The following is a 24,702-nucleotide window of genomic DNA, read 5'->3' on the forward strand; positions in this document are numbered from 1 at the left end:
CGAGCGAGGCGAGCAACACTATGCGTCTGTAGGTCATGGTCGGGCGCTGACATGCGTGTACGTGCATACCAGTAGATCGGGAATGGGGTCAACCTGCTACTTGAACTAATGCGGACTCTGTGACTACCGAGCACTGGTGAATCAGGAGGAGGGCATGAGTTGTCGTCGAATAGTTCTTGCTGCAGTGCGCACAGTGAAAGTTCAGACACATGCTTCGCAACTCGGCGGGTTGACCGACAATGATGATGACAGTGCACGGACGGCAGATGATGCGAACACAAGGACGCGCGCGACGCAGTGACGTGCAAATCCGGAGCGTTTGGTCAGTGCTGTTTCACCACGCCCTCTGGATCGTCATGCCCTGAGGGGCTTATGTTATGTCGCCCGACCGGTACGATGCCTCGACACGCACTCCGTTACATTGTGACTGGCCCAGTGAATTGCATGAGGCGTTGCATGTCATCTGCAGATGCGGGTCACAAAACTTGTCCATCGGATACGCACCGCAGGAGAGTGCTCAAGTGTGTTTTGGTGTTGTGTTTCGATTCTTTCGATTGAATGGCTTCGCACAGGTGGACACGAATACCACACGCACGTCTCGTCGAGGCAGCAGAACGCTAGCCAAGCGTAGCTGGGAGACAGCCAGGACTCACCGGGCGGAATGTTTGTCCTGGTCTCGGTCTGCAGGGTCGTGATCAGCGAAGGGATTGATAACTAGTGTATGTAGACATATACATTACACAAGTACTGTAGCCATAATACATGAGACATACATAATGATGAGAGGTGCGCGAGAACGGATGCGGGCAGCGTGCGAAGCGGATTGAGGATAGCAGAACAGTACCTACGAAACGGTCACAGGCATCCAAGTCATCCGCGCAGGACTTACCCAAGATGAGAGGGAGAAAGCACGTACCTTCAAAGCTATCAACACCAGCGCGCTTGCCTTTGATGGATTAGATAGTGCGGGTACGCTCGAGTTCGTACGCTTACCCAGCTTCGCGGAACGGTGTTCATAAGCATTTTCAGACGTTCTTTGGCTTTGCACAGCTATGGTTGTCACAGACTAAGGCAGGAGGCCTTGGACAAAACCCGTCTCGGACAATAAGCTGTTGTAGGCCATGTACTGACGTGAAATGCGGCGAGGTGAGAGAGTAAGTGAAGGGCAGGCACGCGAGGGGACGTGAAGGGACGCGAAGGGACAGGGATGGAAGTTTCTCTCAAGTTCACTAGCGAAAGCAAGGGATTCCGAGTGGAACGGGGTGCAAGGTAGCGAAGTGACGCGATGGGACGTGATGTGAGCATTTGAGAACGGACGCGATACCATAGGTAAACGTGGGATCCTGCGTGGGGAGATGTGATCGGTCTCCAACCCTTGGAAGCACAAGTGCGCACAACCGCGCCCGACGGAGCCGTTCGTCCAACTGTGAACTCCAGTGATCGTGAGTGATCCCTTGTGCCCCCTTCGCTTGCTCAGTAGCGCGTTCGGGTTTTGTCCGAGACGGGCCTTCATAGAGAAGACCCAAGACAGGTCAGACGTACCCGCACCTCGAGACGAACACCCAAGACAGGTCAGACGTACCCGCACCTCGAGACGAACACAGCGAAGGGGCGAGACGCGGCTTGTTCCTCATCGTCACTGAGATGGAGTTGTAGCGCGGGAGGGAGGCTGCTGTTGTCGATAACGCCGGGATACTGAAACATGAGGCAGCGGCATGATCGGGCTTGCGGCTTACTCACATACAGACGAGGTACACGCGATCTTCTTGACTTGGGTTCATAGGTTGCAGATGGTGAAGAATTCGACATGAGAGGAGTGTGGGGGCAAAGAAGACGAGGAGGATACTACAAGACTAGACGCGGAGCCGGGAGACGCACTCGCACACGCTCAGCCAGAGTCTTAGATCACGTGCTACAGTGTGCGGACTCATGCAGTGAAGCGTAAGGCTACTATGCGTTGTCCTCGCACAATTCGTCTCTTTTACAGGTTTCTACATATATATCATACCCATTGCAGTCAGTACATGATGTGTTCATGAGAGGAGGCTGGGGCATACAAGGAGGATAATTGAATTTCGTTCGGGAGAGTACATGCTTATGTAACTTACTGCCATATACGGAATAGCCAGATGAGGCTGCGGGGCGCGGTCAGTTGGCCGACTTTCTCTATTCTGAAAGTTTCCTCAGATGGGAAACAGCTGACGCACCAGTATGTCAAGTTTTGACGTCGGTGTGAGTGAGGGCTCAAGGAGGATAAACAACTTCGTCCCAGCAAGAGCGAGTACTTACAGGCGCTCGTCCAAGTCACGCGCGCAACTCGATCGTTCGGTGATCAGCGCTCAGCCACTAGCGCTAAGTATTCAATGCTCCTCCTTACTGGTGGCTAACGCTGCGACTCATGTCGCCTTGCCTCCTCCCTTCTCCAGCCCGCCCCCTGTCTCTATCTTCACCCGCTGAACAACGGAAGCAGCCGTTACTCGAGTCTGGGAGGAGGGTGCAAAGGTACGTCGCAGGGCGGGCGGTGACGGGAAAATCTCACCAATTGCACCACACCCGGCCATGTGTAGTGTAGTTCCGCATTAAGGACGTCAAGTGCAGGAGCTCTAATGGAACGTCCATCAATGGCGAGCGGCCGAGTCCTGAAGAGCTTGAGTGTGAGTCCCTCCTCACCCGCCAACGTCGCTCGCGTTGAAACAGACATGCTTCACGTTAGGAATCCGGTATCGACATAGTCTGCGACGATAGCAAGACCGCCATCCACCCGAAAGTTGCAGCGCGCGTTCTCTGCGCATTCATGAGCCTCGCGTTTGAGCTGGAAAATAGCATAGAACACTGGTGCGTTCACTCTGGGACTAGCTCCGAGGCCGACGGCTAAACAAGACGTGCTGCTCAGCCTTACGATCCGCCTCCCTCAGTTCTTCCCCATCATGCCGCCTCAGCCCCAGAGCCCACAAGCCCTGAACGAGTTGCAGAGCCAGTTCTGCGAGACTCGATCATCATCGCTCGCTACTCATGCCGAGAAGATTCAGACGTTTGACCAGGCGGGATGCGCAGCGTCGACTGGGTCAGCAGACGACCACTCGGACGTGCTCTACGTACCGGCAGGCCAGAAGCGCGAGGACGGAGGCACCGTATTTGCTGAGTAAGTGTCTCGATTGCTCACGCACGACGCTCTCTGATCGTATGCATCCCGTCGTGACTCTCACTTCGCATGTCACCCAACGTTCTCTCTGCCTCCTTTTGGTCGCTCATTCCTCTCGCCATCCCAATCTCGCCACCTCTATCTCTATGCGCCGCCGGGCAGCCCTAACTCCGCCGCCAGTGAACGCTGCACGCGGGACGCGGATGCATACCGCTTAGCGACCCAGCCCGCTCCAGAGTACATACCGCGCTACCAGCGCAATGCTCGTCTCGAGGGGCCACTCCGCAGACTGCGAGGGGATCAGCGACGTCGCGCGGAAGTGGAGAGCGCGGGACGCGTATCGTAGTCACGCGTTCAGGAACACTGGACGTACGGAAGCGCATGCACAAACCACGTCAGCAAGGGCCGAACTGGCCTGAGGATGCGGCATACGTACCGGGACATGAGCAGGGCGGACGGCCTGGACGACACGAGACTCGGAGGGCGGGAACGGGAGACTGTAGATGCGCAAGGCAGTACGAACACACCTCACTAAAGAGTGAAGACCGACACGTTGGGATCAACTTAGTGTACTGTGACGTGCACCTAGAGACCCAGGAAGAGAAGTCAGCAACAATGAGACCAATTGGAGGAAGGACGTGACCGAAGCTACGCGGAAGACGAGAGTAGTAGGAGGAGGGCAGTAGCGCGCAGAGAAAGGTGCGTACACAGGTCATCGACGTCGTGGTCCACGCATTGACGAACAGCACGTTTCTGCTGACCGGCGGACGTGGCGGCTTCCACCGCTCTGCTACTGACAACCCGACGCGCGGTGAGGATCGATCACGCTAGCAGTGCGGTACAGCGAGCAGTTTTTGCTCGTGAGTGCGACGAGTATACGCAGCACGCAGCTTCTGCATCTGGGTCATCTCATGGATACTGAATAAAGACGAACGACAGCCTCGCACCTCAAGCGGAGGAGGCACGTCCGGTGCACGAGGGCACGAGGGCACGAGGGCACGAGGAGACCGAGGATCCCGTGGATACTGTATGGGGACGGCGTCACAGCATTTGAAGACGTCAAGGTGGCTTTTGGCGCCGTCCTCAACAACGTGTCTTGGCCAGCGATGATCTAACCAGTTGGACGATGGATCCCCAATTATGCTCCCGGTTGGCAGGCTTGCCGGGACCGACGACGGAAATCGAAGGGTATTTATCTTGCTTCAGGTGACGTCTCCAGATCCTTCTGATACCCATCTATTGTACTTTCTGCAGTAAACACACTATCACGAACCGCGTATATGAATCATTAACGAAAGCCGCTGGCCGCCTCACGGTGAGTGGACGAGGAAGAGCGCACCACGCTAGCTTGACAGGCAACCTCAAACTGGACTGTATGGGTCAGACGATGGCGAGGAACGCCGCACAGCCTCACCGTCCGCAGACACACTCCTCTCTTCGTTATGCAAGCAATGCGCTGGCGAAGTTGTCAATCGATCAAGACCGGCGACATGAATGCTATACTACCTCGCGCCCGCCTTGGCATTCCGTTCCGCAGGCTCGCGTACCACGTCTTGGCACTATCCTGCGCCCTGTCATCTTCTCCGAGGCCCCGCGCCTGTGAGCACCATGGGGTGGTGCGACCTTCGGACTGGACTGCTTGACGATGGGAGGCGGAGAGCGAGGCGGAGAGCGAGGGTGGGGTGGGGCTGTTGAGTCGGGGACACGGAACTTACGGTAATGTGCATATCTGCTGAAGGGAATTGAGCAGGGGTAGATCGGAAGATTGGAGCGAAAGGCGCGTCGAAAGCTCACTCGAGGCTGCGATGCCAGTCCCTGCCATAACCCGTCCACACGAAGTCGTATCGACCGCTGTGGCTGTTGATTACTTCACAAGCCCGCAGGGGAACTCTTCGCACATAGACAATCTTTCTGATGGCGTAATAGTATACACGATCTCGATGGCATTCAGGCGCATCGGACATGCCTGGACTTCATGTGCGAGAGGAAATCCAGATGGCCCTGACGCGGACGCATGACACAGCCCAACGTGACGTGTCAACCACCCTGAGGGGGATAGCATAGCGATGACAAGCCAAGAGCTAAGGACAAATGATGTCTAGTTAGGTACGGAAGTCCAGCTCGGAGTCACCTGGAGCGATCTCCAGTATCCAGTGCTTGTTCTGCAAAGGAATACGCTCCAAGACTACATTACCACGGCCCGTTGCACAGATCACACAGGGGCTACTCACCTACGCCTGCTCTGTGTAGCCCTACTTGTCCGCAGCCTCGGCCGCGGCGCCGCTACATGCTGAGCAGTTGGCGAGGTGCTGATAGCGCAGGTGGCGTTCGGCACGGCTCGTCGTCATCACGGGCTATGGCCTAGCGTACCAGCGCAGTAAGATACATATAAAGTCGGAACCTCGGATGAACGTCCGGAAACCCACCTCGACGATGGAGGCTCTCGTGATCCGCTCGAAGACAAGGTTGAGCCTTCAGGAGCGCGCTGAACGTGAGCGAAAGATTAGCCGCGCGAGGTATGACGAGAGGCATAGGGGCTAGAACGGTTTGGTAGATGACGAGTAAGGAGGAAGAGTCAAAATGACTCGGAGGCCGGTTGCAGATCATGAGGTTGTGTGCGAGAAGATGAGGATCGCTATGTAAGATGTAAGTCCCGAGGTCACAGGAGCGAGCAGACGTAGTGGTACTAATCACCCACCGTCTTCTGGACGGCTTCCGTTCGTCAGTATTTCATTGAATAAGGTCGGGGCGAACTAATGGTCGTGCGCGTCAGTCAACCGTATGCAGTACAAGGAATGGCAGACGCACAATACAGGTAAGGGCTCTCACAGAAGTTGGACACCGATTAGGATAAGCAGGCCGTGACTACTGCAGCGTGCCATGCCGTCTTTGCGGGCTTCAAAGTGTTTAAGATGGCCTGGATTTGAGTAGATGGCGATTAGAGCATGACCTGTCCAGCCAGAACGAAAATTTTGACGAACATGGAGCCCTTTACCTGTCGCGCACGCACGCGTGACTACTCAACGCATCTTATGTCAAGGCAGGGAAAGCGATTATCTTACCCGGTAGTGTAGCCTCAGGTAGCCCTCCTCGCTGTTCCTGGGATAGGTGACATGTGTGAGCCCAGGCGATGGCATTGCGGCGGGGCAGGACGGGCGAATCAGTGTTCCAGTCAGAGACATTGAAGGGAGACGCGACGTCGTGCTCAACTATTGCAGATCAGTTCTGCGATGTTGGACCACTGTGCTCTGCAGGAACCTTGCAGATATGCGCGTGCGGTTAACACGACGATGAATAAGTTGCCAGATGCCCCAGATGAAACTGGGATGAAATGATGGCTGTAATCAGTGCCTACATTGCGGAGAACAAGCAGGAAGGACGTACCTGGCGTCGCGCACGCCGCCTGTATTACAACGTCTAAGTTACGTTCTGCGCATCAGAGCGTGTCGGACTTCCGTTTTGGCCGACTAATGAGATAGCTGCTTGACATCGTTTCGGGTGGAGTAAGGTGAGAGTCCAATTATTCTACCTCCACCGTCGCACGTACAGTTGCCTGTACACGCTTCCGCATTGACAATGAATGGGCCGGTGTGCTGCAGTATTGCCGCCTTCATCGCGTTCGTAAAGCGAGCTGCCCTTGCCATCGCGAGCGGCTTGCCGTATGTGACGATGCAGGAAGTCGCCGTGTTTGGGATAATGAGTGTACAATGGTTGCGACTCACAAGTGCAATTTAAAAAGGCTTCATGGTATCTGGGAATAACGGCTGATGAGAGAGGCTCCGCGATAGGTACAAGCAGAATCAGAAGCCGCTGAGGAGAAGGCAGCGAGGAGCGAGACACGCAAGAAGACGGTATGCTCACACAATTCCACGCTGCCATGTCAAGTCGGTTTCCGTTGCTGCGGCAGTTCGCGCACCTTTGAAACTGCCAGTGAGCGAACTTGTCGCGAGCTGCGCGATCGCGAGTGGGATTGGATGCTGAGCACCTGGAGGAAGTCCTCGGAACGATAGCGCGCAGAACCGCAAGCGCGACGATGTGATTACCAAGGTTTGCGACGAGACAGCAACGCTCGTGAACGACATCTGCGCGGAATTGTCTGTAAAACGAGGCATCAGTCCATCGACAGACTTGAAGCAAGCCTGGACGGCATGCAGGTTGTCTTGCACGCCGCCGAGATGGTTCGGCGGACAAAGCTTCGTTGTATCGCAATAGGGGAGATCTTTGACGCAATTCGCAAAGTCAAGAACAAGAGGGGGGAGACGACGTCACAGAAGCATTTGCTCAAGAAATTGAAAGAAATGGTGATGATCTTGTTCATAAGTCACGGCGCGTATGGCGCGTACGTACAAATGTGACAGTGTTGCCGCGATTTGCCCAAAGCATCAGTGACTTTACTATGTTGATACGAGTCTTCTTCTCCCAGTGCTAGAGCTTCCCAGAGAAACCGCAAAAGAAACTTCGCAAGAGAGAAATTGAACGAAAACGAGATGGATTCAGCCTCCTTGGTTATGAGTCACATGTCGCAACTCCTAGCTTACCTGATCACCCAGCGCAGACCCGGAGCCGCGACCTCCTCCTCCTGTTATAGGTCTCCGCCCTTCATTGAGCCTCATTCCAGACGGGAGGAGCCTCACTGAACCGTATTAGTAACGCTTTCTGAGGGTACCCGGTCCTAGCGCTCATCATTTCACTCGGAAGTTCTCACGGAAGACCTGCAGTGCTACTCACGCACCTCTCTCGCACACTGTATTTGCTCAGTTCGAACATTTTTTTAATGACGATTGAGTGTATCCAATGGTTGTTGTGAATTTTCCGGCTCGGTTATACTGAGAAACGAAGGAGGAGGATTGACTTTCGCTCGGGCGCAAGCCTCCCCCGCGGGCGCGACTCAGAGTGGCCGTGTCGTGTCTGCGATGTGCATGAGCTTCCTGTCACATTTTCTGGCCACTGACACACAGCGGCAGGACAAGCTGCAATCAACTTTTGATATCTGTCTGCGGTACGTATGACAAACCTACTTTGTCAGGATTACTAAAGACAACCATTCGTCGCTCAGATAACCCGCCGAAGGGGACGAAGACGTTTGCCTAGCAAAGCGTATCGTACATCCTGTCTTCATCCTTCCTATATACTCTCGAGCTTCGTTGCAAGCGCTCGACTTACTCATGCAGTGAGTATGTTCAAGCACTAGCAGAAGCCCGTGCTATGCTACGGGAGCGTGTGCTTGCACATTCAACTATACTGTACATACAGTATGAGTCCGCGCGGAACTGTAGCTCGAGTCGCTTGCTAATGTAGAAGGCCACTCAGCCGCCTCCCTCCGGGAGTCGGCTTCGTGGCCATATTCATGGATTGCTCTGTATGGAAGTACTTACCTAGTGCTCATAGGGCCTTGCGCGACAGCTATGTAGGCTAGTTCATGCTCTGTGATTCAATGCAGCTCGATGGCGCCTCATCGTGCACCCTCGTGGGCCTCGTCGCCGCGATGTGCCCATCCTCGTCGTGATCATACACCACATCGAACTCGTCGAGCACTTCCTCATTGTCCTCTGCGTATCCCTTCTGGCATACGTCGTTCAGCAGCACGGCATTCATGATTCGCCGGCGAGAGCGCATCGCCATCCCCAAGTGGATGAAGTCCATTCGCCGCCGCTGCATGTTCCATTGCGAGGTTGAACGCAGGGTCCGAGAACATCGCCAGGTTGAAGGGTACCGTGGTCGGGTACGTTCTCGTGTATCGCGTGCCGCTCTGGATGTTCTGCGCATCGCCACCGCCCACGTCGGGCTCGATCCCGCACGGTTCATCATCGCCGCGAGGTCCGCTTTTGTCACCATTCCGGAATTCTGGAGCGCGACGGGAGCTAGCGAGGCAGAGAGCGAGGCAGTACTGGAGGTGGACGATCAGGGGAGAGACCTGCCCGGGATGCAAACCACGTACCGGGCTTTGCAGGGTAGACCACATTCGCTAGTTGCGCCCTGGATCTCTTCGGGCGTCTCGTCCTTAGTGTATAATATCCTGTCGTCGAATACCATGCCCTCGAATGCGCAGTCAATGTCCAGGCCTTGCCTTTCTTTTTCTTGGTTTTCTTGCCATGAATTGGTTGGCGCGCGCATGGTTCACTGGCACATGCCGAAGCCATTTTCAAAAGGCACTGGCTTCGCGAGTTCATTCCCATGCCGCACTCCTCTCCTCAATCAGTGCACGTTCATAAAACTCAGCACACTCCTGCTACCCATGGAAGCGCTGCTGCTCACCTCACGCTCGTCGTTTTGGGACCCCGTTTTACCCTAGTCGCGCTTCAGTTCATCCGCCTGCCGTCGCTCACGCGCGCGCGGTCCGTTCGTCGGCCTGTGCTTGCGTGCTTGGCATTCGCCCATGAGCTCGCGGTCGGTGTGTATTGCGCGCGCCACAGCCTGCCCGACGTCGCCGTCGCTGATCTTTTGCTCAGCGTGTGGGGTCTGTTCGTCGGCCATGCGTGCGTGCCGGGCAGTTCTTTTCCGCCATCTGATCACTCCCGTTTGCACTCGCCCTCCGACCGTCCTCGTTGGTTGCCGCTCAGCTCGCGCCCGTGGTCTGCTCGTCGGCTGGGCTTGCACAGGGGACCTTTGCCCTGCGTGCTAGCGGTCGGCGGGTGTTGTGCTGCGCGTTGCCGTGCGCTCACCATCTCACCCTCGCGCATTCTTCGCTCACGCACGGGTAATCCGTTCGTCGGTCGCGTTTGCGTGCTGTGCATTCGCCCGGCGCGCTCGCGGTCGACGTGCGCGTCGTGCTTCACGCCGCCGCGCCCTGTGACTGTAGTCAGTGCGCTCGCTCGCATGCGTCTGCACTCACCTTTCCCCGATGTCCATCCCTGGTCCATCCTTAGCTCTCCCGCACGCCATCCGTTCGTCGGCCGTGCCCACACGCAGGGCATTGGCCCTGCGTGCTCGCGGTCGTCGTGCATTGTGCTGCACGTCCTGTGCCTGTGTTTAGCTCGCTCGCTCGCATATGTCTGCACTCACGATGCCCGTCTCCATCGCTGCCTTCGGTACACTCCCCCTCGTTCTCGTCACTTTGCTTGTCCGTATCCTCCTCGCCTTTTTTCCAGATGGTCCATCACTTGCTGTTCGTTGTTTTCTGTGCCTTAACCGCTGCACTCCCGTGCCAGGGCGAGAAACCGATTTGAGTGCTGCGCGCGGATTCATCAGCTAGGGCAGGAGATACTGTAGTATTAGTTGAGGGCTGTCTTGAGGCTGTCGCGCTGCAAGAGCACGCTCAAGCTCGGGCAGCGCTCGGTGGTCGCTTCCGCGCGCGCGTTAGCGTTGGGCGAATCAGAATTAACGTTTGTCTCTGGCCAATAGGAAGCCTGAATTGTCTTTGTCTCACAGCCAATGGGAGCGTGCGAAGAATCCACGCCTCTTGTAGAGTAGATATACCTGCATATTCCACATATTCGTCGATCCTTCCAGTACGTTCTACATACATCGCCATGAGTACTTACTTCACTAGCTACTTAGTAAGCAAGCTAACTAATCAATCGTCACAACTTGCGTCTACAATGGCATCAGGCAGTGGCTCGCATGCACTCAGCGAGTTCTTCCTTCAGACATCGCGCCTCGCGACAAGGAGAACCGATCTAGTCGACGTGCGCATGGAAGGCAGATTGGCAGGGACCGAGGCACGGATGAACGACCGAGCACCTTTGGAAACGAGCGTCAGTCAGGCGGATTCGGAGCAAGCAAGGGCGTACCGGAACAACGGATCAGACGGAGACGGCGCTCGACTGGAGGCAAACACAGAGCGGGGACGAGCAAATTGCCTTGCAAGTGTCACTGTGTCTAGGGCACTCAAACGGTCAGGCGAGTGATAAGGCGCAACAGGACAGGGAACTGTAGTATCGGGGTGCGAGTGATACCGACACTGAGTATGAAGACATGCGCGCGAGAGAAGGGCGTGCAAGCGAGTGGACACGAGTGCCCATGCTACAGGACGGGGTCGCACGGGAGCATATCAACGTTGCAGGGCAGGATGGTCAAGCAGTTCACGTGGAGTCTGTGTTATGCCCAATCAAGGTGTCAGTGGAGAACGATTCGAGCAGAGATGTGACCAACCTCGTATATGGCCTGTTCCGGGATCTGGATGGAGCAATGGTAGGCAACCACCCGCGTTTGCAGGATCACAAAGCAGAGGAAAGGCGACCGTCCAGGTGCCGAAGCGGAGGTAGGACTCACGGGCAGAATCACTACGACAAGCGCCGTGTATCCAAGCATCAGCGGGTTTCCAGCAACTGGTCTTGTTTGGCGATGAGCTAGCTCAGGGTCGAGGGATGAGGGAGACTGGACGCGCCACATGTAGTTGACCATACGCGGATCTGCGAACACCGGAGGCTTAGCGACACCGAGCAAAGGAACCACGACTTGAAAGACTCGAAGTAGATGCCTCCGTGATCCGACAGGCAGAGCACGCGGCGAAAGTTGTAGGCAGCGAAGGACGGAGTACCAGGCCCTAGCGAGTACTGGAAGCAGGACCACGACAAGGACAGGGACACGGGGCCAGCTTGTGCCAGAGAGGAAAGGCGGAAGTCGGAAGATCCTGGGCAGCGACGAGACGCATAAGTACTCCAGGGCAAGCACCATGGTTCACATCCAGAAGAGCGCACTGCAGAGGTGTCACGGGGTATCAGACGGGTTGCGACAGCGACGTCAATGTGCAAACGTACCGACAGGGGCCCTATGCAAGTCGACTCGGGCTTCATGTCAACTCCACGAGGTATAGCGGGCGTGCGGACGAAGGCAAGAGACGTGGCAGACCTCCGCAGACCTACGAAGACCTACAAAGAGATACATTCAGGCGTGATGGCACGGCGACGGAGGAGCTTGACATGTGTGAGCCGCAGGAGCGACGGACAGAGGAAGTGGGGTCATTCGGACAGGACCTGATTCGAACGTCAGAGGTCGTGCTTACCTACAAGATCTCTTCCACCGATTAGTACGTGTATCCTAGACATTCACCTCCCTCCGCGAGACCTGCCCTGCGTGTGCAGGAGCACGCGACGAGCGCATTCGAGCTCGGAGTTGACGATGCGCCGCCTTCAGGCACGCAGCGGAGCGGTGATGGATGTGACTGCGGCTGAGAGCGTGCTGACTTGGCGAGGATCCAACCAGGCACCATGGCCGCGATGGACAGAAGAGAGTACGACAAAAATTTGGCACGCGAGGTTCACAAGCAGTTACGGGCAGAGGAGGTGGAGAGAAGACCTGCGGCGAGAGACGATCGCTCAGGCGCCCGAACCACAAATACTGGCGCCTCGCTGGTCACTCAAGTCGAATATTTGGCGCGCACATTCTCGCAGCTCCCACGTCTCCTCAATATTAGTACTTACCAGTAGCGCGGAGCCATTGTTCTCCGGAAAAGGTGTTGCATAGGCTTACCTAATCCCGAGAACAACAGAACAACAACTTTCGGAGTATTCCGGTGATAGAGTTCAGATTCAAGGTATAAGAGAAGAGTATTCTCGGAATATCCATATCATATCCCCCTTGCCTTGATAACATCTCTCTGCTTTTCCGAAACTATGGTCGGCACTCTATCCTTCGGATCTTTCTTGTGTATGTATCACTCTGGACTTATGTCCCTTCCCGACTATCCTCCAAATTCCATCACTCCTGAAGCCTTGTCCGGTCTGGATCATCTTATCTGCGACCTTATACAAGGTCCTTTCGATTGGCGTGGAACGGCATCCATTTTGTATTGGTTCATCTTCGTAAGTCTGTTCCTTTCCGAACTTTTATTAGATTACTTACTTACTCGTTCTAGAACGAAGGTTTTGGCGAGATTTTGAATACATGGCTAGCCGAACAAGAGGAGGCCGGTATAGAAGTCACTCTCCCCCCTTGGCTCAATGCGACTTGGGACTGGCAATTCAGCGAGCCCGACGAGGAAGGTGCTGTTCCTACGTCGCTATCGAGACTGTTGGAGCAACGGAACCTGTTTTCTGCGGATGAAGTGATGTCCGAGGAAATATCGGAATTGACTAAAGCATCTTTTATGCTTGCATCCTTCGGTAAAGCTTCGGCTGTGATTGTTTCTACATATCTCACTCTAACAATCTTCCTTTCTCTTCGTTAGATTTATTCCGACTGCGTTTACCTGAAGACTTCAATTCCGATCTCGTTGAAATGAGATGGTACATACAAAATGAATGCGGAGCAATCCCCGATTCCTGGATCGCTGACTCCACTGCACCCATCGGAAATGAAGATTTTGCCGGAAATGTGGAGGCTGAGAATTCGACTGAAGACGAGGGCTCTTCTCAAGAGAAGACTAGTCGGAAAAGGAAGTACGACGATTCCGATGAGTTAGAGATACTCGTTCAAGGCGACTGGTCAGGAGGTCAATGGTTCTTGGTTTCTAACGGAACTTTGATAATCAATGGAAAGGAATTTCCGACCTCGGTAAGTAATCTGACTCCTTTCCGAAGCAATGCTTTAATACTGTCAACTAGGATGCTGGTGACGATCGCTGTGACCGTTGTAAAAAGAGCAAGACAGTTGTATGTGTTCGGAAATGGCCGTCCTCTTCTTGCGAGAAGTGCACTTCTTCCAAGTTGAAGTGTTCCTTGTCTTCCGGACTGCGCGGCTCCGTTGAAGTGCGATACAAGGCTATGATAGAGAAATGCCTCGAATATGGCTTTGACGCTCTTGAACATCGTTTTGGTAAGTTTCATTCATGATTTCCTTTTCCAAAGTTTCTTTAGCAACTCTATCCCTTTTAGTACAAGAGCTTGCCGGACTTGACAGTCCCGTTTCCGCAGCCTCTGTATTGCCTCCTCCTTCTACTGAAGTTGAGTCTAGTGTTCCAGGCAAGTTTCGTCCTTTGCGGAAAACTCAAGAACTGATGTTCCCTTCGGAATAGACATTGATCCCGATGATGCCGTCGAGGATCGTCTCTTGCCGGAAGTACTAACTAGACTTCGCGACCCAGCTCGCCTCAGTGCTGATAATGGCAGAGCTGGCCCTGGTCCCTCGACTAGGGAAGCTCAGCTTGAAGCGCGCTTGAACGAGCAGCAGGCCGAGATTATTATACTTCGGACTGAACTCAAACGTCTTCAAGATCAAGAACACCATCGTCGTGACCGAAAGCGAGCGAGGAAAGAGGCCAAGCGAGGAAAGGGTGATAGGAAGGGTAAAGGGAAGGCTCGTAATGAATACTATTCTGACGACGAATGAAGTAATAATGTCATTGAATCCTGCTTTCTTAAGACCCACTGCCGAGTTGTACTTGTATCTCTATCAGTGTTCGGAAACAATGTTATGACATCTCACAGTTGATCTCTTCTGAACGTATCACTACTGCTTCCGAATGATACTACATTGATTTCCGAAACCTGAAACCTAAACATACATTACACATTTTGACTCTAGGCACTTCGGAAAACACTTCGGAAAACAATTGCCACGTCGGCAAGAAATTGTACAATCCAGAGACTTCAGGACACATCAATATTCATTACTGTCGCTGCCGTTATGTATCTACCGGTTGGCCTATTACCGAGTTTATAGTACTTTCCTTAGGCTTATTTGTGACCAGATGTCTTCAAAAGTCTTTACTGGGTTACTATAAGCTCGGAATACGTTGACACACTATTCCGACTAGTAGGCAATCTAGGAGGGAAAGACAGTGTCATGCACTGGTACACTGTTTCCGAGGATTTACGAGGCTGTGCATTTTTCCATGCCTTCAAGGGAATGCCTTGTGGGTCACAGAGCACATCCTCAGTGATCAGTGGCTATCTCAGGCATACACAGCCTAGCCTCGCGAATTTATTACTGTTTGAGGCTGTGAGCTTATTGTTTATGGTGTACCGTTTGATGCTTTATTATCCCATATCAAAAAGATTGTAACTCACCATATCAAAAAGTTTCGCGACCTCGCTCCATCCAAAAATTTTGCAACTCGCTCCATCTAAATGTTTCGCGACTCGCTCAATCTAAATGTTTTGTGACTCGCTCTATCAAAACATTTTGCGACTTGTTCTATCTAAAAGTTTTGCCACTCGCTCCATCTAAAAAAGTCTTTGGTGCCTCACCGCAGTGATCTATCAAATACTCCCTCACTATTGTTCTCGGCGCACCAAATGACGCGCTCAATGCGGCTGACAACGCGCTCGACACCGAGGGCGTCGAGTCACGAGCCCGCGTCGACGGTAAGCGCTCCCGAGTGCTAGCGCCTAGCGCCCAGCTCTCGACTCGTCTCTCACCTACTTGGGCAACCACCACAGCCACCCGACCCTTCGTCAAGACACTCGCGCTGTCCCAACGGGCAGGCGAGTTCAAGTCCACGGCCGCCTAGCTGAACTTCCGTCAGTTCAGCTAGGGGCCCCTGACAACCCTGCGCGCGGTACAAGACCGCTATCTCCTTCCTCTCCCTGGCCTCAAATTCCACCCGGACCTCCACTTGACCCTCTCACCTCATCTCTCGATTCTGGCGACCTCTAAGTACCCGGATCTTTGCGACCCAGGCGACACGCAACAAGGCCGCCCGGCCCAGGACTCGCACGACGCGCGTGCAACTCCAGCGCCGAGCAACAAGGTCGCGCAGAACTCAGAGAACGAGGCGCGAGGGAAGGAGAAGGAGGAAGGGAGAGGAGGGGAAGGGCACAGGGCGAGCAGGAAAAACGCGCACGAAGGCTCGCACGCAGGTACGCCCTCGCTGGCCGTCCCCGCCTCGCCGTTCCCGCTTCCAGTGCCCGTGCCAGCAGGCGTATCGACGAACGCGAAGTTCGTCGTGTGCTCTGCTGGCCACGGCATCGGCACTTCCGCCCTCTGGGACGACCTTATGGTCATAACCGGTGTTACACGCGGCAACATGGCGGACGCACACAACCGCGCGTCCGACGTGCCCGTTCTATCGACAATGCCCGCGCCAGCAGGCGTACCAACGAGCAAGAAGCCCGTGGTACGCTCTTCTGACCACGAAGACGGCTCTTCCGTCTTCCGGGACGATCTCACTGGTCGTACCCGACGTTCCGCACGGTAGCACGTTGGACGCGCATTGCTGCACGTCTGGCGTGCCCCGTCCATGTACGATCTGCCACACAGAGGGTACGTCGAGCCTACTGCTCAACGTACACTCTACCGACGAGAACAACACCGCGCTCGTGGTACTCGCAAATGTACTCGGCGCGCTCGTCGACCTCTCATGTGCGAGCGACGGCACCGGGGTACACCCCACGACGGTCACTACTGTGCTCGCCGCATATCCCAAACTGCATGTACTGGGGTACGTCGAGCAACAGCTCGTTCGACGTACGCAGTATGAACCTAAATTCTTCACCAATGGCGGAGGAACCGCCCACGATTCTTATTTTGAATCTCATGGTATGCGACATGCAGGTACAATGCGAAAGCCTCCGACCGACGTGCAGAGAAGCATGTCGATCGCCACACCAACGTCCGGCATGTCCATGCCATCCCCTATACCCAGCGACACGGTCAGCGCACGATCAAGTGCGCTCGCCGCGTCCACCTCCAGCATCAAGATACGACTCGGACCTCTGCTTACGCTGAGGCCCTCGCTCAGCGTATACGACATGACCTCCACGCGGGAGACCATGTCCAGCGATGCAGTCGGCGCACGATCAACAGACCACTGGCACACACCCTCCCACCTCGTTGGGGTGCCCGGATTCTCGCTCGTCCTTCGCTAGCACGCTCGCCGTTCATCGGCCGTGTCTGCGTGCTGGGCATTCGCCCAGCACGTTCGCGGTCGGTGTGCGTGTGGTACTGGTCCGAGTCCACGCCCTGTCCCCTTCCGTACCCACTTGCATGCCTGCTCGTCCCCCCGCGTGCGTGCGTTCGTCGGCGGTGTCTGCGCGCTCGCGGATGATGTGCGTGTCGTGCTGCACGACGCCTCGTCGTCCACCCACCCTTGCACCCATGCTCGCGGTCCACCTGTTGCGCCCTGTGCCTATCTGCCCACGTGTTCGTCCGTTCACTCACCTGCCCGCTCATCCACCCGCTCATCCGTTTCGCAATTCGCCTGTCCGCTCTCCCGCCTCGCCGTCCACGCCCCCTGCCCGTTCTCCGGCCTGCGCATGCATGTCGTCGTCCGTTTGCATGCCCGCCGGCTCGTCCTCTCGCTCGCCTGCCCGCCCGCCCGTCTGCCCAGTGCCCGCCCGTCTTCTCGTTTTCTGGGCCCATCGACCCGCGAGCTCGTTCGGTCGTTCGGTCGTCCGCTGTGGTCGCCCGGTCGTCTGATCGCCCAGTCGTCTGGTCGGCCGGTCGTCTGGTTGTCCGCTCGCCGTCCCACTTGCGAGCCTGTGCGCCCGTTGGCCCACCTACCTGCCTGCCTGCGCGTGCGTTCGATGGCCACGTCTGCGTGCTGGGCATTCGCCCAGCGCGCTCGTGGTTGCCGGGCGTGTCGTGCTGCACGACGACGCACCGACACACCTCCACCCGTCCTCCGCCTGCCTGTCCTTCCACTCGTCTACCGTCCACCTGTCCGCCGGCCACCTGTTCTCCCGCTTGTTGGCCTTCCTGCTAGCTCGTGCGCGCGTTCGTCGGCCGCGTCTGTGTACTGGGCATTTGCCCCGCGCGCTCGCAGTCGACGTGTGTTGCTGCACGCCCACCCGTCCGCCCGTCCACCCGCCCCTTGTTCGTCGGCCATGCCTACACACAGGGCATTGGCCCTGCGTGCCCGCGGTCGTCGTGCGCGTCGCGTTGCACGTCGCCGCGTCCTGCGCCTGCCGTTAGTGAGCTCACGCGCGCGTGCGTCGACTCACCTGGCCCTCGCCGTCACTCTCGCTCTGCTGCCCTCGCCCTCGCCCGTCCGCCCGTTGTCTAGTACGCTTGCCATCCTTGCGTGGCTGCGCCCAGGCCCGCGGTGTTCGTCGGCTGCGTAACGTGTTTGCGCGTGGTGCCCTTGCCATGGGAGCTCGACACTGTGCAGGTCTCCCGGGTGGAGCTTGAGGACCAGGCAAGGAAGAAGGAGGCAGTCTTGTCCGCGCGGAGAGTCGTCGGATGCTCCTAGTGCAGTCGGGCGGTCGGTGTAGTTGCCTAAATCACAGTGAGAGATGAGGTGGTGGTGGTCGAGAGCAGCGCTCGGAGCGCCCACCGACGCGGGCTCGTGACGCATAACACCCTCGGTGTCGTAGTGCATCGTCGGCGCTGCTGAGCGTGTCGTTCGGCGCGAGAACAATATATTGAGCGAGTAACATACAATGGTGGGCACCAAAAACCTTTTTAGATATGTTGGCAAAAACTTTTTAGATGGAGCGAGTGGCAAAACTTTTAGATAGAACAAGTCGCAAAATGTTTTGATAGAGCGAGTCACAAAACATTTAGATTGAGCGAGTCGCGAAACATTTAGATGGAGCGAGTTGCAAAATTTTTGGATGGAGCGAGGTCACGAAACCTTTTGATACGGTGAGTTACAATCTTTTTGATATGGGATAATAAAGCATCAAACGGTACACCATAATTGTTCACTTTGAACGGTCTCAGAAAGCAGTGTACAGAGCCCTCTACTATATTCCAGTATTTTCTGAAGTATTTCTTGTAGCTAGAAGGCTGTGCACTTAGGAAATGCATAGCAAGTCAGAACATCTCCATCGCTGTACATTGCTGTTACCTTTGTCGTGCTCATAGCTTCGCACTGGGTGTCACTGAGTAACATACCTTTATTGACATTGACTTAGGTCTGTCGGTAAAGGTCCGGTAACTGCCACTGAAGCTGTACTAAGCGTGACACTTCAATTCCGAAAGGAGGCTTTCGGAATGCCTCCTTTCCGGAATTACTGACTGGCATACTACTCCTCTGTATACTGGTTTCATCATACTGTTATTCCGCTTTTCACTCGGAAAAGCACAGTAACCAATCTAATAGAACACTCTATGGAAAGACAATCCTTACCGAGATTGGAGGTTCTCTCCGATTCAGGGATTAAGGGCTGGCTGGGTACTGCGGACTTGTACATCAGCACTAGGTGGAAAGTGCTGACCGAGTTGTTGTTATTGTGATCTGTAGTCACCCGTACTGCATTCCCTTTCCTTGAAGTTCTAGTTGAAACTAGAGGCAATCCTTACTCCAAACTCCCTTTCCGACATTACCAAATGATTCTCGCTTTGTTACTATCACTCATTAGTACTTCAGTAATATGCGGCGGTGGACAGTGCTGTGACCAGCAAACATGCCACCCCCGGCGGGCCAGCAGGCCCAGCACTGTGCACTGTGTGTGTGCCGCAGGCACCTCTGTTTTAGCTAGTGCCTAATCAAGGGATTAGCGCCAGTGGTGTCGGTTGTGACCAGTGACTACATTGGACCTCTGCAGTGGGCAGCAGCGGGCCTGTGACCCATGACATCTGGGTTGTAGTGATGTCTACAGTATCATGACCCCCATGCACATGGTATTATTGCTTATCTTCCATATATGGTAATATTGTAAACAACACAGGCCCCAGCAACATGCCATAGGACTCTATGAATATCTTCTGATTTATCTACAATTTATGGAGCACCAGACATTCACTTCAATTGCAAATTACTAAATTTGGTAGGTTACCCGCCATATGGGGCAATGTGAGCTTTTTCTGAGACCTCTATGCACCCACTGTGGTTATCCCACAACCTGCCTGGAATGTATATTCCCCCTGGATATATCAGTGCACAGTGGCCACTGTGTTTAGCCAGGTCACATGATCCATGTGCCACAACCAGACCACCCACAATGCTGGTCATGTGGCTTGTAAGCCCCCAGATCATGTGAGACCCCATGGTCTTTGGTCATGTGACTATGAAAAAGCAGTCCAAAAATGTGCAGAACATTCATTTTGAGTAGTGATTGGGGCCTAGAAAATGCACTAAAATTCCTGATAAATTGGATGACCTTGGTACCTCCTGAACAACACATGGCAAGGTCTCACATGAGTCAATGACTACAAGGCTTCAAATACATTTTCAGGTGATGAAAGGATTCCCAGTGCCTGTGCCTTGCTGTGTTTTACTGTGTCTGTACAGTCACATGTCCCAGTTCTGTGTGTGTCCCTGTTAGGGATAAGGCTTTGTCAAGCCTTTGCTACTAGAAACCGCAGTCTTCGAATAGGATAAGCAACAGTAAGTAGGAATTGTTATTGATCATTTCCGGACTTTGTTATGTTTCATTCACTTCCTTCGAACAGACTTCATTGTAGTGTTTACGATGCATTCTAACTGGGGCTAAGTGATTTTCTTTGCCGACGTATGTATTTACCAATCGGACTATTACCGAGTTTTGACCAGATGCCTTCAATAGTTGTTACTAGGTAACATGTCACCACACTATTCCGACTTCAGGCAATCTAGGAGTGGCTTTCAAGGAAAGGCTCCGAGGTTTCACGAGGCTGTGCTAGTGGTTCATGCCCTCGTGGATCACAGAGCACATCCTCGGTGATCAGTGGCTACTATCTCAGGCATGCCTTGGGGCATACACAGTGCAACTTCCTTACTGTTTGAGGCTGTGAGATTATTGTTCGCCTTGAATGGTCTCGGAAAGCGGTGTACAAAGCCCTGATGACGGCTGTGCACTCGGGAAATGCCATAAAAGGAGCAATCCCGAGAGCAAGTTGGAAGATCCATTGTCATCTTCATCTTCACCATCTATACTATACTCCTGTACTTCTCGTACTTGTCAAATTGATCACTGATCAATCTTGCTCTTGACTCCTAGAGTCAGTATTGGTGGCACTTACCACGCACAGTGGTACATTGCTTCGTGCTGTACATTAGCCCGTTACTATTGACTCATAGCTACGTGCTGAGCCGTCGATCGAGTAGCATACCCTTGATAGTATTGCTTCACGCTACTAGTAAGGGTCCGGTAATTGTTCATTGAGCTGTACAAAGGATTAGAGTAAGGCATGACAGTCTTCTGTTGTATCTCTTGTGTGACGCTTCAATTCCGGAAACACCCTCTTTTCGGAATTACTTATTGGGTATATTACTCCTCTGTATACTGGTATCATTCTCCCGTCTTAATCCGCTTTTACTAGGAAAAGAGCAGTAAACAATCCAATAGAAACACTCTATTGAAGGACATCCTTACCAAGATCAGAGGTTCTCTCCGATCAAGGGCTGGTTCTGCATACTTGCACGTCAGCATTGGCGGAAAGTCCCAATGTGATTCTCGTTATTGTGATCTGTAGTCACCACCTTTTTCCTTGAGTTCTAGTCGATCTTAGAGGCACTCATGACTCCGAAACCCATTTCCGGACATTTCCGAGTTGTTCACTCTTTGTTACTATCAATACAAACCGGTACTACCGCTCATTAGTATTTCGGTAACGTTGGTATTAACTCGGAGATTGACCGAGTAAGAAACAGATCCATAACAGTCCCCAGTTCCGTGTTACACTTGGTACACACACCGTCAACCACGGCACACAGCAAGGTGTAGGGACATGTGAGGGGGGAGAGTGCTGTTACGGATGGAGTGCAGACAGGATTAGTAGGGCTCTGTAGTTGCCATATATAATAGTAATTGCGCGCTTCCGGCTTCACCGAAGTGCGCCTGAAGCCATAGACACCACGGGCATACTTGCCTTCAACTCATTCATACGTGTGTGTGCGCGACATCCCACCCACGCTGGCTGAATCTGAAAGACTGATCCTTGACCACGAGAGAGTGCTCCCTGCACCTTGCTCTTAGACGTGAGCTCCTCACTGTGTGTGTCCAAGAAAGGCTCCTTGCCATCTCAGGCAGTTTGAGCTCGCCCAAACTCTGCTTCTCTCTGTGCAGGTTTCTCTCGCCTCATCACGATGACTAACACTGCTAACTCCTAACGACCAAGAAGATACTTCTACTACCGGTCGTGACAGTACATGTTTCACTCATTTCGAGCACTCTGGACAACACTCTTCCCTCCAGGCACATGGAACAGCCACCAGCCAGAAATGAGTGGCGAGTACAACACTCCCAAGTGAGAGACCACATGCTCAGGTGGGAATCCATCAAACCTTATTCATCTTGGCACTTCACACTTGCATCCCACACACACACACGCCTGGCACTTCACACTTGCATCCCACCACTTGTGCGCGCGGCACACCGAGCAGAGATGGGGGTGCAGAGAGGCGAGTACGGGGCGTGGGTGCATGATCCGACCACCGGCACGCTCGTAACGAGCGTGGGAACCCATCAAACCCTATTTGAAAAAGAACCAAAAAAGAAAAAAATAATTGGCGGTACCGACCCCCCTCCGTGGCCAAACCCTTAGGCACTAGGATCGAAGTGAAAAAGAGCGAGGGTGTCCTTAAAACATAAATCTGTATAGGGTATACTGCGCGAGTCTCTCGACAGACTCATTCTTCGTCTTCTGAACTTGACGATTCATCGTCTAGTTCGCCGGGTAAGCCGGACGCGTCTGGCTCGTCATCGCCCAGTGTGTCTGACTGTTCCATTTCACGCAAGCGTTCGAAGGGTACATCCAGGTGTTCGAGTGAAATCGTGATCGATCTTCGAGCAAGGTAGGGAATGACTCGAAAAGCGGCGATAGGTCTGTCGAGGACCGTGCCGTCTAGTTCAGCGATGATGTAGGCACCTCCTCGGTTCCGAGATACGACGACCATAGGCCCTTGGTATCGTGGACGCATCTTACGGTTCAAGGCCTTCTCTATCGCTGTGTTTCGTACGAGGACTAAGTCCCCTCGTTGAAAGTCGAAGTCTTCGATCGTGTACTGATGCTCTCGTTCGAAGCGTCGCGCAGCCTCACGTCTCGCTTCGTAGACCTTCGAGTAGATCTTCGAAAGGTCCTCCGACCGTTTCTGAAGTGCTATGGCTCGTCGGGCAATCAAGTCGGTAGTGTCGAGTGCTGTCTCAGGTGGTGGAACAAGGTACGTTGCTTCGATGACGTCGAGAGGCAGTATCGGGTGCGTGCCTGTTGCTGCAAAGTACGGCGAACATCCCATCCTTCGACGAGTCGTTACGCGTTCGGACCACAGTACTGAGTGGAAGACTTGTGACCAGCGTGACTGATCTCCGTCTGCTGCCTTGAACAAAGCTTGTCTCATGTCGAAGTGCGAACGTTCGACGATACCGTTCGCTCGCGAGTTGTAGCCACTGATCCTGATATGGTTGATGTGATACTTCTTCGAGAGGTATTCGAGCGCCTTGACCCAGGGTGCGCCGTTGTCGGAAACTAGTTCAACAAGCGTACCCCAGCGACAGACAATGTCTTGATATAGCCATTCTCCAAGGGTCTGAGCCGTTTCTCTTCGAAGCATTCGAGCTTCGGGGTACGTGATCGAAGAACAGCGCGCTTGCGCTATGAGCTTGTAGCCTCCCGAAACAGGCATGAACATCGTGTCGCAGAACGCCTTCATGAATAGTCCGGCTGGCATCGCGACCGTCGGTGGGATGAGGATCTGTCGTAACTGACGCTTCTGACATAGGTCGCACGTTCGAACATACCAGCCTACGTCGGACTTGTGATCGGGCCACCAGAAGCGTTCGGAGACTGCTACTATCGTTGCGTGGATTCCACGGTGTCCGATCCTATCGTGGCTCTCGCGTAATGTTCGAAGCCTTCGCTCGGGTGGTAGGACAACCTTATGCGCGCCCTGACCATTTCGTCTCCAGAGTCGATCCCCGGTGACGAAGAACTGCGTCGCGTACTTGTAGAACGCCTCAAACGCTCGTTGCGAAAGTCCGTCTGGCTTCGACAGAGTCATCAGGAAATGCTTGACTTGCTCGACACGTGCGTCTAGCTTTCGAGCTTTGTCCGAGCGTGGTACTATCGCGTAGTCGTCGTCATCCTCCCCCTTACTGAAATCTTGACCGTCCTCGGTCAACACGAGCACCGCAACGTTCGAAGGGCGGGAGAGGGTGGGATAAGGCTGTATCATGTGCACGAACGAGTACATGTTGTCGATCCAGTCTTCGAACGCGTCGTCTTCGTCGATTGGGTCGTCGCCTGGCTGCGTCGTTCTTCGGGACAGTCCATCCGGTCCGTGCGATGTCCCGGGCACGTGCACGAGAGTGAAGTGAAACGTGAGAATTGAAACAATCCAGCGATTAATGCTCGCACTCGGTGCGATATCAGGATTAGCGAGCATTCCCTTGATGTAGCGAGCGTCGACTTCCACGATCAGGTTTCGAATCCCGATGACATACATTCGAAGCGCTCGAAGAGCGCGGAATAGTCCATAGATTTCAAGCTTTGGTTGCGAGAATCGACGTTCACGGTCGTTGAGCGTGATTGACCCGAATCGGCTGTAGTACCTGCGCTTGGCGTCTTCCTCGTCGCACTGGCATAGGAGGAATCCGACTGCAATGAAGGACGTGTCGACGGCCAGAATAACAGGTGCCGTCGAGTCGTAATTGATCGAACGAAGTGCTGGGCTTTCGAGCAAGGCCTGCTTCAAGTCGTCCTGAGCCTGCTGTTGTGCGTGGCCCCATTCGAAGGGCATATCCTTCCTTGTTAGACGGACGAGCGCGTCGGCCCGGTGCGCGAAGTTCTTGATAAATATCCTGCACACTCCGATCGTGCCGAGAAACGCTCGAACATCGGACAAGGTCTGACAGGCGCCCCAGTTTCGGATGGTTGCG

The 24,702-nt window shown here is 54.1% G+C and overlaps 5 protein-coding genes across 5 annotated transcripts; 3 read left to right on the forward strand and 2 right to left on the reverse strand.

Annotated features, from left to right (window-relative positions):
* Nucleotides 1-2,621: 2,621 nt before the first annotated feature.
* Nucleotides 2,622-3,146, forward strand: B0H18DRAFT_1122627 (uncharacterized protein; the record flags this gene model as incomplete). The annotated part of the gene is made up of 3 exons (XM_048034549.1): nt 2,622-2,654; nt 2,714-2,835; nt 2,894-3,146. The coding sequence occupies 3 exons, from the start codon at nt 2,622-2,624 to the stop codon at nt 3,144-3,146; spliced, it is 408 nt and encodes a 135-aa protein (XP_047889423.1).
* A 5,216-nt stretch (nt 3,147-8,362) lies between these two features.
* On the reverse strand, nt 8,363-9,487 carry B0H18DRAFT_653243 (uncharacterized protein). The gene is made up of 4 exons (XM_048038970.1): nt 9,398-9,487; nt 9,081-9,329; nt 8,518-9,029; nt 8,363-8,383 (listed from the first exon to the last, which is right to left on the reverse strand). Exons 2-3 carry the CDS (start codon nt 9,254-9,256, stop codon nt 8,555-8,557), a joined length of 651 nt encoding a protein of 216 aa, XP_047889424.1. The 5' UTR covers nt 9,257-9,329; nt 9,398-9,487; the 3' UTR covers nt 8,363-8,383; nt 8,518-8,554.
* Nucleotides 9,211-10,425, forward strand: B0H18DRAFT_653267 (uncharacterized protein). The gene has a single exon (XM_048038971.1). It carries the CDS (start codon nt 9,317-9,319, stop codon nt 10,268-10,270), a length of 954 nt encoding a protein of 317 aa, XP_047889425.1. The 5' UTR covers nt 9,211-9,316; the 3' UTR covers nt 10,271-10,425.
* Nucleotides 10,426-11,048: 623 nt separating this feature from the next.
* Nucleotides 11,049-12,066, reverse strand: B0H18DRAFT_653426 (uncharacterized protein). Its single transcript, XM_048038972.1, has 2 exons — nt 11,234-12,066; nt 11,049-11,174 (listed from the first exon to the last, which is right to left on the reverse strand). Exons 1-2 carry the CDS (start codon nt 11,756-11,758, stop codon nt 11,133-11,135), a joined length of 567 nt encoding a protein of 188 aa, XP_047889426.1. The 5' UTR covers nt 11,759-12,066; the 3' UTR covers nt 11,049-11,132.
* A 783-nt stretch (nt 12,067-12,849) lies between these two features.
* B0H18DRAFT_1029016 (uncharacterized protein) lies at nt 12,850-14,395 on the forward strand. Its single transcript, XM_048029944.1, has 6 exons — nt 12,850-12,885; nt 12,939-13,185; nt 13,251-13,576; nt 13,627-13,837; nt 13,897-13,983; nt 14,037-14,395. The coding sequence occupies exons 2-6, from the start codon at nt 13,131-13,133 to the stop codon at nt 14,348-14,350; spliced, it is 993 nt and encodes a 330-aa protein (XP_047889427.1). The 5' UTR covers nt 12,850-12,885; nt 12,939-13,130; the 3' UTR covers nt 14,351-14,395.
* The last annotated feature ends 10,307 nt before the right edge of the window (nt 14,396-24,702 follow it).

Source organism: Fomitopsis serialis, assembly GCF_022376445.1.
Source record: "Fomitopsis serialis strain Sig1Antser10 chromosome Unknown B0H18scaffold_80, whole genome shotgun sequence".
Classification (NCBI taxonomy): Eukaryota; Fungi; Basidiomycota; class Agaricomycetes; order Polyporales; family Fomitopsidaceae; genus Fomitopsis; species Fomitopsis serialis.